This window comes from Cucumis melo, chromosome 8, assembly GCF_025177605.1.
Source record: "Cucumis melo cultivar AY chromosome 8, USDA_Cmelo_AY_1.0, whole genome shotgun sequence".
Lineage (NCBI taxonomy): Eukaryota > Viridiplantae > Streptophyta > Magnoliopsida > Cucurbitales > Cucurbitaceae > Cucumis > Cucumis melo.
Genome location: NC_066864.1, coordinates 6,488,573 through 6,503,557, shown reverse-complemented (window position 1 = coordinate 6,503,557; position 14,985 = coordinate 6,488,573). Strand labels below are relative to the sequence as shown.

Genomic DNA, 14,985 nt, shown 5'->3' with positions numbered 1-14,985 from the left:
GTGGAAATTTCAAATATATCATTTTAATTTTTTAATATATATACATAACATATATGATCGTTGAGAATTATACATTTGAGGAACGCATGCTACCTAATTTTGTTTTTTTTTTTCTCTAATTGCAATATTTTGGAACTAATATATTGCTTTGTAATTTTATTTCAAAATTATGGGTAAAACTACAAAGAAATCAAGATAATATTGTAATGATTAAATTGGTAAGATCAAAATTAAGTTAGTTTTATTAAAATTCAAAGGTTGACATGAAAGGTAAATAATCTCTCGTATTTCAATTTACTTGCTTTAAAATTATGTTGTTCAATGGTCGTTGTTTATGCTAAACTTTAAGAAGTATTTTTAAAATGCAATTGGTCTACTTCTACGATAGTTTATAACTGAACTTTATGGTTCTATTTTAAAAAAGATGAAGTGAAAATAATAAGGTAGTAGTGAACTTCAGTGGTTTTTGACATGTGAAAGATAGGTTTCTTAAATTGTTTTCGAAATTAAATATTCATCATGTGAAATTAGTAAAAACATGCTTTTAAGGGACGAATATTTGAACTTTCAACGTGAGAAAGTAGATATATTAATCGTACTAATTACTATTAAGCTAATCTCCTTTGAAGGGAACCCAACTTAGTGAAACTAATTTTCTTTCCCGTAGTTTTCAATGGCATTCTCATACTTCAATAACTTTGTCAATTCCAAATCCTTTGACATCAATAAGAATCTAAATATTATTGGTCACAAATACCAAGTCAACACTTACAACCAATGTGACCTTCATTTTTCATTATTTATTACCACAATTTATTTATCATCCATTTAATTCTTTTTTTTTTTCTCTCCAGTCAATTCAGACACTTCAGGAATTAGATATTGATCTCCAATAAAAGAAGAAAATAGAAACCATATAATTTAATTTCGATCACTCATCAGTTTGTTAAAGGAAGGAAAAAAAAACTTTCTTTTGTTTCTGAAGCTTTACAAAATTTATAATACTCTTAGCAATTTCTCATATTTTATTTTTTTAAAAAATAACAACAATTATCTGCTGTTGTAAAAATCGCACAAAAAGAAATGGTAAGGAGACTAAATTAGGCATGATTGAAAAATATTTTTCAAAAAATCCGCCAACCATCAGACGTATAAAGTATATCAACTGCATTACAACGATGTTTGTAATGATACGAACATCGCCTAGGACGAACCTCATGCTGAAACGAAGATTTGGTATTCGAATAACACTAACACAATTAGAATGAAACTAAGAAAGAATATTTTTTTGAACGAGTATGTATGTTTGTGGAGTGAAGGCAATCATATTGATAGCATGTAGAATATATATATATAATATATATCAGTGATTTTTTTGGGTGCTACTTTAGAGCACATCCCTGATCCCACCAACAGTTCCTATTATCCGTAGTAGTCAATATTTCACTCTCTTATGTCAATGTCTTGGGAAAACAATACTAATTTTTACATGCTATATTAGTTAATAAAAAATCAATTCATTTAAAAAACAACAAAAAAATGGACCTGTAATCGGGATGAAAATTACGGTCTGACAGTCAGACAAAGGAAAGAACCTGAAAATAGTGTTGGTCCGCAGTCAAATGAGCGCAGCCGCCGCCGCCTATCCATTCTTCTTCACTTTCCCACTCTAATCTGGAGTTTGCTCATACCAACATTCACCTTTTCAACCTCTGTTTTATTCTTCATTTCGGTTTGAGGCAAGTTCCTAGGATTGAGCCAAGGATGCTGAAGGCATTGCTGAGCAGTTGGTCGCTTCTCCGGTGCGAAATCGAGAACGAGACTGAGAAACTCAGCAAAAGATTGAGCATCAGCTTCTGAAAATTTATATTTCTCGACCAGCAGTCGATCGAGAGACCAGAATTTCAGCCTTCGAATCCTTTTCAGGTCCCCATGCCTGTCAAAGTAGTCTTTTGATCGAGCTCCTCCTATTGCAATCTGAGTGCCAAGCCAAACATAAGAGAAATGGAAATTGATAGGTACGAAGAAACTATGAGGAGAAGTTTGATGTGCTGTACTTACTTTTCTAGGCATCTTCCCAAGGAGTTCCATCATCAATGCAAGATGATCCTGAAACCAGTCCATTGAAGAATTCAAACACATGACCAAAACATAAACTTGATAATGGAATGAAATATCAAACTTGTACCTTTCACATTTTCGCTACTTGCATAAAGTTATCAACTAAACGAAGCTCAAAATGCTGGTAAAGATAAAGCTTATCAAACAAAAGAACTGCTCCCTTAACCTTCCAACCCTCACTTCCTCATCGGCCGTAGTACTATTGACACTTAAACAGGCATCGCCATATGTGCATATTAACACAGAAACATGAATATTTTACACAAGTTATGGAATTTGTTTCAATCCTAATAAACATTTTGGTTGCAGGTGGTTGGTTAATTGATTCAACTCTACTAACTACTGATTGGTTCAGAAAAGTCAAAATTAGAGGACATGCTTGTGACATATACATTGACCAAATCTTCTCACTAAACTTTTTTTTAAAATAAGAATGAAACATAACATGGTACAATAAAAATAGAATGGCATTCTGTTCTGTGTTCTCTCTCCTCACTTCCTTAATTGGCAGGAAAGACAACCAAGTATTTGCAATCAGCTAATGATGATAGGATTCCAAGAATATCATATTGCTAAGGAAACAGTATTAGCAATCATCCTTACCTCATCCTCGCTATAGTCTTGTCCTCCTTTTGGGGTAAACATCATGTCACCCGTGGCGAGTTCAAAAGCAATGCAACCAAATGACCACATGTCAACTGAGTAGGAATAACCAGATTGCAGTATGACTTCAGGAGCTCTGTACTGTCTTGTTTGGATTTCTTCCATAAACTGCCTATCTGCCCAACATGCATTACCAAAATCTACAATCTTGCACCTTAGATCAATACCATCTAGTTTTCTATCTTCAGGCTTTGGGGTTGCTCCCCCCATAGAAACTCTCCTTTCAGAGATCCTAGAGACTGCTCTCCTTGCTCTTCTCTTTAACTTCTTCTCAATAATATTCATGGTTGCTCCACCATTTGGATTCCCCTCAGGCCTTTCAAGAATAGGAGCCTGTCCAGACCTCACAGGATCTTTGGTAGGATCAATGGTGGATAATAGAAGAATATTTTCAGGTTTCAGATCAGTGTGGATAATACTAAGTTCTCTATGCAAATAGTCCAGAGCAACCAAAATACATTTGCAGATCTCCCTGACTTTATTCAACTCAAGAACTCTATAACGGTTATACTTGATCAATCGAAGTAAACTATCACCAAGGAATTCAAGAACCATACACAGATGTTGCCCGTTTGGCCCTGCATGCTTAAAATGATCGATCAGTTGCACAATGCACTTGGAGCTTGATGGATCACTATCTGAAATTGCCGAAAGAACTTCAATTTCATGAAGTGCAGCTTCAGCAAATTGGGGAGCACTTTTCTGGATTTTAAGTGATACATATTTCTAAGAAAAGGAAGGAAAAGAAATTAGAAAACCAGAAAATATACTGCCACCACCACAATTTAGACATATAAACTAGAAACAATATTATAAATTATAATCCACCAAAGGTTAAAACTCACAACAATATATATCGAACCGAACAAAAGTATCTTTTCCTGATCTAAATAACTATTTCACTTCATTTGATATTCAAGTCTATTGGAAAGTTCTATGTAAACCTTTTGGCTAATTTAGCAAGTTTGCCTCTCCCACCTTCTTTTTATACAACATTTCTCTTCCACAAAAAGAAGGATATTCTGAAAAAACAGATGGTTGAGGTCATCCTGAAGCACTTTTACAAGTAGGTCCTCTTGCAAGTTGATAGAAAAAAATGGGTAGTCAAGTCCCAGTATAACCATGTCCTTTGCTAACAAATACTAGCCTAGCTCTTCAAACATTAAAACCAAACAGAAACCCTGCTATCCCTCACCACTAAGCTATTTCCTGATCTACATTATACAACTTGAAATAATCAATCGACATTTTCAATAGCATTTCATAAATTTGAAAACTTAGTGAGATCAATAACTAAGATTAAAAAAAACGGACATCCATAAATGGAAAATGGGGATATTTATCATAATAGAAAGAGTCCAAAGAGAACCCCACATCAAAACCCACTAAACGTTTCATGTGGGCTGAGCGTAAGAGGAGAAAACAAAAACATCCAATTAATGATAAACAGGAAAGAAACAGAAATAAATGCGAGTTATATCATAAAGATCTAACAAACTAAGCAAAGAAACGCATGACAGAAATGGCCATCCCAGTCCGGATCCAACGAAACCACACAAGTTCACAAATGATCACAAAATCCAGCAAAAAACAAAGATTCGAGCAAAACTCTTAATAACAGGATAAAATCAAGATTCACGAGAATAAGTAAGATCAAAGCAAAACGATGAAATATGTGATGGGATTGGAAAAACCGTACGGAGGTACGAGTATCATAAGCGAGCCAGACGGTGGAGAATTGACCCCAGCCGAGCTTCCTCTGAGCAACATAACGGCCACCGGCGAAATGATCGCCGATCCTCACAGCATGGTACCCTCCTTTCCTGTAAGAATCGATTCCCTCATCATCCTCAGACCCAGATGAAGATGAACACGACATATTACAATCCGAAATTGCTCAGATCGAAAACGATCCGATCCGATCCGAACAGGGTTTGAAAAGGGTCGATCTGGGTAAGGTAAGAATCTCTCTTCTAGGTGGATTCCTTTAATGGGTTTGGATTGGAAAGACGAAAGAAAGAAGAAGATAGAAGGAAAAGAGAGAAAAGGGGAAGTTTCCTTGTAAAACAATCACAAGTTTGCAAGGTTAATCAAAGATAATTACAAACAAGTTATATTATATATACCAAAAACACTGTAAGAAAGTTCTAATTTTTGATGGATGATTGAATGGTGGGGTTTGGGATTGCTCTTCTCTTCCCCACAACTCTCTCCCCACTTTTTACTCTGTGTGATTTTCAGACCTTCCCTCTTCCTGCGGCAGCTGGTGGCGGGTGGTTCTCCTTCCTTTTGCCTTTCATCAATCCTTTTTCTTTTTTCTCTCTATTTTATATATTTTACTTTTACTTTTAATATTTGTTGTTCATCAATACAAACTACCATTATTGTTTTAGATTCATATTCTTTTCTTTAATTGACATGGTAAACATTATTAGCTCATTAATATTAGGTGGAGAAAGATGCTGATTGACACATATTACACAACTACTTTACTTTATTGTGTTATTATACTTTGTGTCACAATAATCAATTCTTATGTATTTATTATTACACAAATTCAAATCAATAGTACATGCATTTAATCGATAGATATTTTTTAATCAATTAGAAATTTGATGTTTTCACCGTTAAATTGAATATAATTCAAATAGATTTAAGAATATGATCTAATCAAAATAGCTAGAGGTTTGGCATGTTCCATCATCTCTTAATGAACCGAAAAAATGATTTGATCCATCTGCTTAAAAACATTTGATGATTGAATTGATTTGAAGACAAAGAATTACTATGCAATGACTGTTTTTTTTATATCATCATCTTTTAGACTTTTTTTTTTTTTACTATTGAGGCTAATCCATGATGATTTCTGCTTATAATTAACAATCATAATCTAATGATTGTTATTTTGTGGCGTAGGATGAGTTATTATAAACTGTGGTTATTATAGTATGTGGGTGGTTATTATAGTCTGTGTTTTATAATATGTCTTTGAGGTGCATATCATTATAGTTTGGGTTATTATAATTTGTGTTTGGGATGCAGATTATTATAATCGGGAGAATATCAAAGTTTTTTTTTTCATTATTCTTGCAATACACATTTTTTTTCTATAATTATTTTATTCAATCTCGTTAATTATGTAGTTCATTTAATAAATTTAACTATAATCTCCAATATAAATTCTATAGGGAATTGTGTTTGAAATTATGTTACAGATACATAGTCTGACAAATTTTAAAAGAGATTAATTAAAACTTAAATCAATACAAACCAAGATTCTTGTAATAGTATACAATGTTTTTTTCTTTTCTAGGACATTATTACAATTATTGTTTCCGTCCATCTAACTTTATTTATATTATATTCTTATTCTTCTCTCTTTTTCATAGGGTCATTTTCAAATATATCAAAATGAAAATAAATATTTACAAAATATAATGAATATGAAATTTTGCAACCGTTATACCATTTTTTTTATTCTCTTGCTTCCTATTTCTATTTTTATACCTATATTTTGAAATTTTCTACAATAAATAGAAGTTATTAGAGACTTACAAATCTCTTGAGTAATGTGTAAGACAACTCCTCCTTTCTGCTTCAATATCATATCAACTTGAAGATCTCATGTTTTTTAAATTGTCTCAGTTTATTTTTAGATACAAAAGAATGAGCGTGATGATTGTGGCATGTGTGGGCCATAGGTACAACCATTGAGCAAATGGGTCAACGAACAATGACAATTGAAGGCAATAAATTGAAAAACCCAGATGTCAATGCCTTTAACATTGCATCCAAAACAGTTTCTTCAATCCATCTCTAATTTCCAATTCATGGAAACAAAATAGAAAGCAAAGTAACCCATCAACCAAGTGGAAACATTTTACAATCCACATCCAAAAAAAGAAAGAAAAAAATAATTATCAAGAAATTGAAAACCACACCAACCAATGCACTATCATCAGAAAAGTAAAAAGAAAAGTTAAAATACAAAATAGAAAAATAATATAGCAAACATGAGAAAGAAAACCAATCAGTCGTCAATACAGATTCCATTCACATCCACAGAGAAGACAAAGAAGAAAAAAAAGAAGAAAGTTGAAAGAGGACAAAGCAGTAGAAGAAGAGAAATAAAAAATAGAGGAGAAAGTTTGAGAAGAAGAGAAACGAAAAAAAGAAAGTTGGAGAAGAACAAACGGACAGCTAAAAAAGAAGAAATTGGAGTGGTGAATAGTGGGAAATGGGGAGTAATGAAAAGGAAAACGATGGAGTGATGAATAGGAGAAGATTATAATAACCCTAATTCTTGGTTTTTAAGATCGAACGTAGCCCGCTCCAACCATTGGGCCAAACATGCCCTTTATGGTTTGATAAGCATGTTTCGTGTCATGTGAAAGAACTTAATTAATAATACAATTTCATTTATGAATAATAAACAAATATATAGAAATAAAACACAATATTGGATATTAAAAACAAATGTGTTTTTTAAAAAATAGAAAAGTTAACAAAATATATATATTTCAACGATAAAATTTATCTCCCTTCGATTTTTCTATGTTATGTCAATATTTTGTTGCTATTTACAAATTTTCAAATATAAATATAAATTTAATTATAAAGAATCATAAAAATCAAAATTTTTAAAATTAAACATGAATACAGTTGCAAATGATTTAACTCCTCTACTAAAATTAAATTAATGGGCAAGTCTTTTGAATTGGCTAATGTGAAAAAATTTAAAAGGTGACATGAAAATTAAAAAATAAACCTCAATATTATTTAAAAAACAATAATAACCAAGATTAAAATCAATGACAAATTAAGGTGGTTAATATGATTTAATTTTTATAATTTGATAAAATTACTCTACAAATTTCTTAAATATCGAAAGCAAGGTCTTCAAGTAAGAAGAAGCCGGCCGGGCATATCATCACAAAAAAAAAGGTTAAACAACAAATATAGATACAAGAACAAAAGGGAAACAAATTTAATATCAACAATTAGAGAGAGCATGTTAATAAAATTAAATTAAGAAAATGAAAGGAAACGTGTTTAATTTAGTTATATAGAAAAAATTTATATTTCAACATTTTACCATATGCTTCATCAAAATATTCTCATCAAATTATATGCTCGTTAGGATAATTTGAAATTTAGATTCTTTTTCTTTTATATATATAGTTTGAATTTAGTTTTTTCAAATTGGTAAATCTTTAAAAATTGGTTGAGTTTGTGTTTTGAACTAGTCTAATAAAATAAGTTAGAGAAATCATATTAAATTCTCAATTTTGATTGATTAATAAAAGATAATAATTTCGATTGACTAATAAAAGATAAATACTATTATGTGTAAAGAGAAAAATACACTAACTAACCTAAACATATAAATTTAATATTAATGATAGGGCCGCGTGCTAGTTTAAACGAATCTGTATTGCTAAATTTTCATACAACGACAAAGATAAGTAGTTTTAATGCGGCAAAATATAATCTTTTTATAAAAATTTTCCTTTGTTCTCTTTTATTTTTCTTATTCTATTGCTATTGAATATTTAAATCAATATAGAAAATACACGATTTGAAATTTTTTTATTAACTATATATTAATTTGATTTTTCTTTGTATAATACGATATTTTAAATTTTTATATATAAATAAAGAACGATTATCAAATTTAATACAAAATTTTTTTAGATGTCTTATTTTAATTTATACATTACACACTTAGTTGCAAATAGTTTATAATAAAAAGCTATAAATAATTAAAAAAAATAATAGTATATTAAACATTTAGAACTATGTTTAAGAAAATAAGAATTCCATAGAAAGTTTATCAAATAATTTTATTGATATATTATTATGTAATCTTTTTTGAATAGGAATAATTTATTTTATTTTTTAATATTAATTAAATTTGAAATCATTTTTGATATTTTCAAAAAAAAATTGAGAGTAATTAAGTTTGAAATCATTTTCCTCTTGATCACAGACAAATTTCTTAAACCTCAAAAGCAAAAGCCTCTAGGTCAGGTTGGTCTGGCCTATCATCACCAAAAGTAAAAGAAATGTTAAACAAGAAATGAATAGAGAAAACTTATTTACAAAAACAAAAGAGAAACAAATTTGATATTTCCTATCAAATTAGAGGGAGCATGTTAACAAGTTTCTCTTATTCCTATCAACGACGTTTGTTCCTCTCTTTTTACTCTCTACCGTAAGACAATCTTTCATATCATTCTCATCCATCGTTGTCTTCGAACTTACTCCAATATTATTATGAGATAACTATTTTCTTTTGATACTATCATCCCTTAGCGTCATGTGAAGCTTAAGAGAACTTAATTATAAAATGTTAATAATACAATTTCATTTATGAATATGAGAGTTTGAAAAAATATATATAGAAGCCGACATAAAAGACAATAGTATTGGATATCGAAAAATAAAGATATTTAAAAAAAAAATCGTAAGAAAATGACAAAATTCATTACACTTAGTTAATATTTCGTCAAATATTTTATTGTTTTTTAAAAATAAATCTAAATTTAATTATAAAGAATCATGTAAATAAAAAATTTTAAAATTAAATATGAATACAGATTACAAATTATTTAATTTCTGTACTAAAAAAAATTAAAAGGTGTAAGTGTGAAACTTAAAAAATAAACCTCAATATTAATTTAAAAACAATAATAACCAATATTAAAATCAATGATAAATTAAGGTGGTAAATATGATTTATTTTTTATAATAAAAAAATAGGGATCTTTTAAAAAATATAAAAAAAGTGGTAAAATATTTAAAGTGTATAGAACAATTTTAAAAATGAAAAAAAGTCTAGAGTCCCACCGTATAAAATATCAAAAATGTTCCGTCAACTAGACGCTCAATAACGCGCTAGTTTAGATATGGTTCAATATATATGCAATCGTTTACAAATGGTTATAATTTATACGAGATCGTTTAGATATGACTATAATTTATACGCTATCGTTTAGATATAGACACGGTCGTTTAGATATCACTACAATTTATCTTTTCAATTCATCGTTTAATTTTGTTATACAATTGTTTAGATTTGGGGACCCAAATCTAAATGATTTTTTTTTTTAATTTGGTACACAATTTTTAAAATTTTTTGGTACACCATCGTTTAGATTTCTATCGTTTATATTTATTTAGACGATCCTTTACATTTGACTACACCTATCCAAATAATTTTTTTTCAAGATTTTTCTCAAGATTTTTTATACTCGATCGTTTACATTTCGGCTACTCCAATCTAAATGATTTTTTTTTCAGGATTCTTTATACACAATCTTTTATTTCTTTTAGATTTTGCTATTTTGTTGTATGCATTGGACAATGGAAATAAATCGAAGCGAAAAAAACGAAGAGGAAAAGAAGAAAAACGATGAAGAGATTAAACGAGATAATTAAATAATTAAAAATTAAGAAACATGATGGATAGAAATTGCAAAAAATAAAAAAAAAAAAAAGAAAGGAAGAAAGACGAAATCGCACGGAGAAAGACGAAATAACAGAAAGACGAATGACGAGGAAGAAAAAAAAATGGAAAGACAAATCTGTAATATTTAAAAAATGGCTAATCTAACTTTGTTACACTGCCGTAAATATTACAACTTTGTTAGATTTATATAAGTTTTCCAAAATAATATTACTCCATGTATCTATATATCCATAAAGTTTGTTGAGAAGTAACAATAATATTATCTTTTTACTTTTTGATTTTAGATTTGCAATAATTTAATTAATTTTGAACATTATTTTGATTTTACAAATTATTTTAAAGTTATACACATATAAATGGGTGTATATTTACAAAAGTTTGAAAAGAAAATTTACACGTAACTATATTTTTTTCTACCGATTGTTTTCTAAAATTGCTTGAACACAAACAAATTTGTTAAATCTCAAATGCTTTGTAAAATATAATCTTTGTATAGAAACTATAAGGGAGCGTTTGGGGGAAGGGTTGGATTATGGGGGTTAAGGTTATGTAATCCAACCCCTGTTTGGGGGAAGGGTTATGTAACCCTAGTTTTAACTCCTTAACCCTTCTTCAACTTTTTCTCAATCCTTCTTCACAACATTATCATAACACTTCCTTCATAACCCTTCCCCCAAACACATCTTATCATAACACTTCCTCCATAACCCTTCCCCCAAACACATCTTATTATAATCCTAGGTTTATCTTAATACTAGGTTTATCATAACCCTAACCCCCATAACCCAACCCTTCCCCCAAACGGCCCCTAAAATATTGACATACGTCTACATGCAATAATATTATTATAAACTTTTTAGTATAACAATTTCAAATATAAGAATGAAACCTTTCATTTTAAAATAAAATTGTTAAAAATTTTGTAAAAAGATAAATGTTGTAAATTATCAAATATAATTTTATCTTGAAGTTTAACTACAAAATTTTCATTCATTCAAGAAAATTGATTTTTTTTTTGACAATTGGGGATTGAATCTCTTATTTCAAGATCATCATACATATATACTTGGTATCATTGATTTATGTGCATGCTAAAAAAAATCATTATCGAGAGGTAAAAAATAAAACAATTAATAAATTATAGTTATTGTTGTTTAAAAGATTGGATAATTGAAGACTTGGATGCATATTTTGTACTTCAAAGAGTACTTATATTTAGGAAACTCTAATTATTTTAAGAAAGTTCCAAAATATGTATTAAACATATTTACAATATGTTTTAGATTTTGTATCAATGTATTGCCAAATAGTTTAAATTGAAACTTAAACAAATAATTATAAATCTTAACTTGTAGTCTAACAAAATTTAAAATATTGTTTCTCGAAATAAAATGTAAAGGAAAAATAAAGGTAAAAGTTAAAATGAAGAGTTTGAGTTTTATCTTGAATCAATCATCTTGACACAAAAGAAAAAAAAGTCATTTTTTCTCTAACTTTTTTTTATATATAAATTTATTACCAATGCATTAGGGGAGATTAAGTTGTATATTTCAATAATTTTTTTTATGGGATTTGAAGAGAACAACGAATATATATCAAAATAATATAAACAACAAGTTAAATTTTTTTAAATTACTAACACAGTAAAGATTAAAGGAGAGATACATTTGGAATTAAGAATAAATATTCAGACGAAATATAATTTAAAAACTATTGTTCTAAGTTTAATTTAGAAATTTTTTTATTAATTAAATAATAGTAAATAATAATTAATATTAATTGTAATAAGATTTTTCTTTAAATTTGTGGGTTGTTTAAAAAAAAGAAAAAAAAAAGAAAAAAGAATGAAGTGTGTTTTGTTTTCTAAACATCACCCTAATAACTTAATATAATTAAAAAAACATAAATATTCTGATGAAAACAATTTAAGATCATGAAAATTTTATAGATTTAAAATTTGGCAAGGGTAGAAGGGTAAAAAAAATGATTCTTCTCTTAAACCACTTTTATTTCATTCCTCTCCTCTCTTATTCTGTTGTTATTAATTATTTAAATCAAGAGAGAAAATATTCCATGGGAAAAATTTCTATTTATTATATATTAATTCGATTTTTTTTATAATGTGATATTTTTTAGAATATATAAAGGAAAAGAATGATTGTCCAATTTAAGACAATTTTTTTTTTTTTATGTAAATCTCTTATTTCAATTTATACATTACACACTTAGTTGCAAATAGTTCATGATAAAAAGCTATAAATAAAAATAATAATAGTATAGCCAAACAAAACTAAATTTAAGAAAATAAAAACTCAAATGGGAAGTCAAATCAGATAATTTTATTATATATTATTATTTAATATTTTCAGAATAGGATTCCTTTATTTTATTTTCTATATATTAATGAAATCTGAATTCATTTTCCGTATCTTTCAAAAAAAAAAAGAATTTTGAGGGTATGTTTTCATACCTTGCTCTCGTTATACAACCTTTTGGAGTTTCTGTTATCATCGTCTTCATCAATGTGAAGGAACCGTTTCAAATACTCCAACCGAGAAATCTTCGGTACCCTTGTCCGATCTACCTATTGAACTTTGGGAGCTCAGCGGAAATCGACTTGAAACTGAGATTGACATCATTCGATTTCAAAGTGTCTGTAGTTCATGGCGACAAGAGATTTCTCTTACTTCTATCCACTTTTGTTACTCTTTTTTCACTCCCTCCTTAAGATCATATCATTCCCGTAGTAGTTGGTCGAAACTGTTTTCAAGTAGGTTAATGTATGCAACGAAGCCCGTGGGAAAAAAACCGAAACTAAACTTGCTCGATTTTCGAATCAATAAAGTAGCTGAATCTTATACGCTTAAATTCCTTCCAAACGACCGTAAGATCATAGTGTACCCTAATTTTTCCAGTATTATTACAGCGGTTTTCGCAGGCGGAAAATTAGGGTTTACAAAACAGGAAGGCAAAGATGCATGGAGGCTAGTGATAACAATTACGAGGATTTAATCGTGCACAAGAAGAAGATTTATGCAATTAATCGATTGGGAGAGATTTTCAGGATCATTGATTCGAGGATGCAACTGGTAAAATTACCTGTTCCCCCGTGTGGGAATGGGGATCGGAAACATCTGGTGGAGTGCGGCGGGGAGATTTATGTGGTGAATCGATTGGTGGATCGGAGTATACGAGTGATTGATTTTGAAGTTTATAGGTTGGATGAAGGAGAGAGAAGATGGGTTTATGTGGATAATTTGGGGAATTATTCGTTTATAGTGTACAAAATCAAACCATACAATTTTAGTTTCCTTATTCAAACTGTGTAAAGATTTCATCAATGCATTTTCGTATATATATATATATATATATATATATATATATATATATAAGTAGTAATAATAATAAAAAGAAACCCTACAAAATCTTGAATAACAAATAACAAAAACCATTTATTATTTAGGTCATTAAAAATGAGAATGAAGAAATTAGAGAGGGAAATTATTGAAAAAAAATTCATACAAACCCTCATGATATGTATAAATATTGTTCCAAAGCCATAATCAATTATTTGTCATCTTCCTCCTCATTCTCGGGTGCAGGCTCATTGAGATCAAAAGGAAACTCATCCTTGTTAGCCTCTTGCTCTTCTGGGTCATTCAGATCAATTTCAATACCCCTACCCGACGGTAGAGACGACAACCTCGCTCTGCCTTCGACATTACCACCGCTACTACCTTCGCCTTGACCATGTTGCCGCCGCAACGTCTCTTGTTGTAGCATCTCCTCCCAAATTTTTGGCGGCGGGAATGCCCCACGATATTCCCGCTCCGGGTGTGATCGCAAGTGCCCAAACACCGCCTTCCACGACCCAAAAGTCTTGCCACACGTGGCACATTTGGGAGCGGTAGAGGGTGGGTCGATCAATTCCCCCTTCTTCTTCCCTTTCTGCCCGCTCCCACTACTCGACCCTCCTCCATGATCTTCCGCTCGGCCTCTCTTCCTCCCATAAGACTCCTGTGGAGATAAAGTCAACGTAATATCAATAGTCCTTACAGGAGCCGAAGACGAAGAAACTGCCACGTCGTCCTCATGAGTAACGGTGATGGCCTTAGAAGGAGTATGATCGCCACCATCCCCTCCATTGCTGGAACCGGACGGGGAGCTTTTGTCATGGTCCTTCTCCATCAAATTAGCAACCAGGGGGAATTAAGAGAGTTTCATGAGTACACATTTACATGGAAGTGAAAAAAAAATTGTTTAGTTATATAATATTGAATCTTGGGCAGTTATTTTCCATTGCCCGAGGAATTTCATATATGTCTTTCCATTTCGAAGGGGTATTTCATACATGTCTTTTCATTTCGAAGAGTTATTTCATATATGTCTTTCCATAAACCAACTTACTTAGGTACATGCATGCAAACTGCAGGTTCCACCGGTTCATTTTCAAACACTCACTTAGATCACCCGCCGGTTCTTTTAATTCCTCCGATCAAGAGCAATTTTTGGTGTAAGTAAACTATATGGTTAAATATTGTGTGAAAAGGGGAATTTGAAATTAAGCTTGCTTAAACACGTTAAATATTTATTGTTTATATGCTCGTGCAATAATACATATAAATGTCTAACATGTGTGTGTATAATGTCTAATAATAATGGAAGGGTACGAGCACCGACAGATTTAGCATAGGTCTAGGGGGCTCGAGTTCCCATCAACTTTATTGTCT

At 30.2% G+C, this 14,985-nt stretch overlaps 2 protein-coding genes across 2 annotated transcripts; both read right to left on the bottom strand.

Moving 5' to 3' along the window:
• Positions 1-1,328: 1,328 nt before the first annotated feature.
• Positions 1,329-5,287, bottom strand: LOC103485190 (uncharacterized). The gene is made up of 4 exons (XM_008442685.3): positions 4,484-5,287; positions 2,725-3,510; positions 2,062-2,109; positions 1,329-1,977 (listed from the first exon to the last, which is right to left on the bottom strand). The coding sequence occupies exons 1-4, from the start codon at positions 4,661-4,663 to the stop codon at positions 1,657-1,659; spliced, it is 1,335 nt and encodes a 444-aa protein (XP_008440907.1). The 5' UTR covers positions 4,664-5,287; the 3' UTR covers positions 1,329-1,656.
• Positions 5,288-13,822: 8,535 nt separating this feature from the next.
• On the bottom strand, positions 13,823-14,443 carry LOC103485364 (zinc finger protein ZAT4). Its single transcript, XM_008442913.2, has one exon. The coding sequence runs from the start codon at positions 14,441-14,443 to the stop codon at positions 13,823-13,825; it is 621 nt and encodes a 206-aa protein (XP_008441135.1).
• Positions 14,444-14,985: the final 542 nt, after the last annotated feature.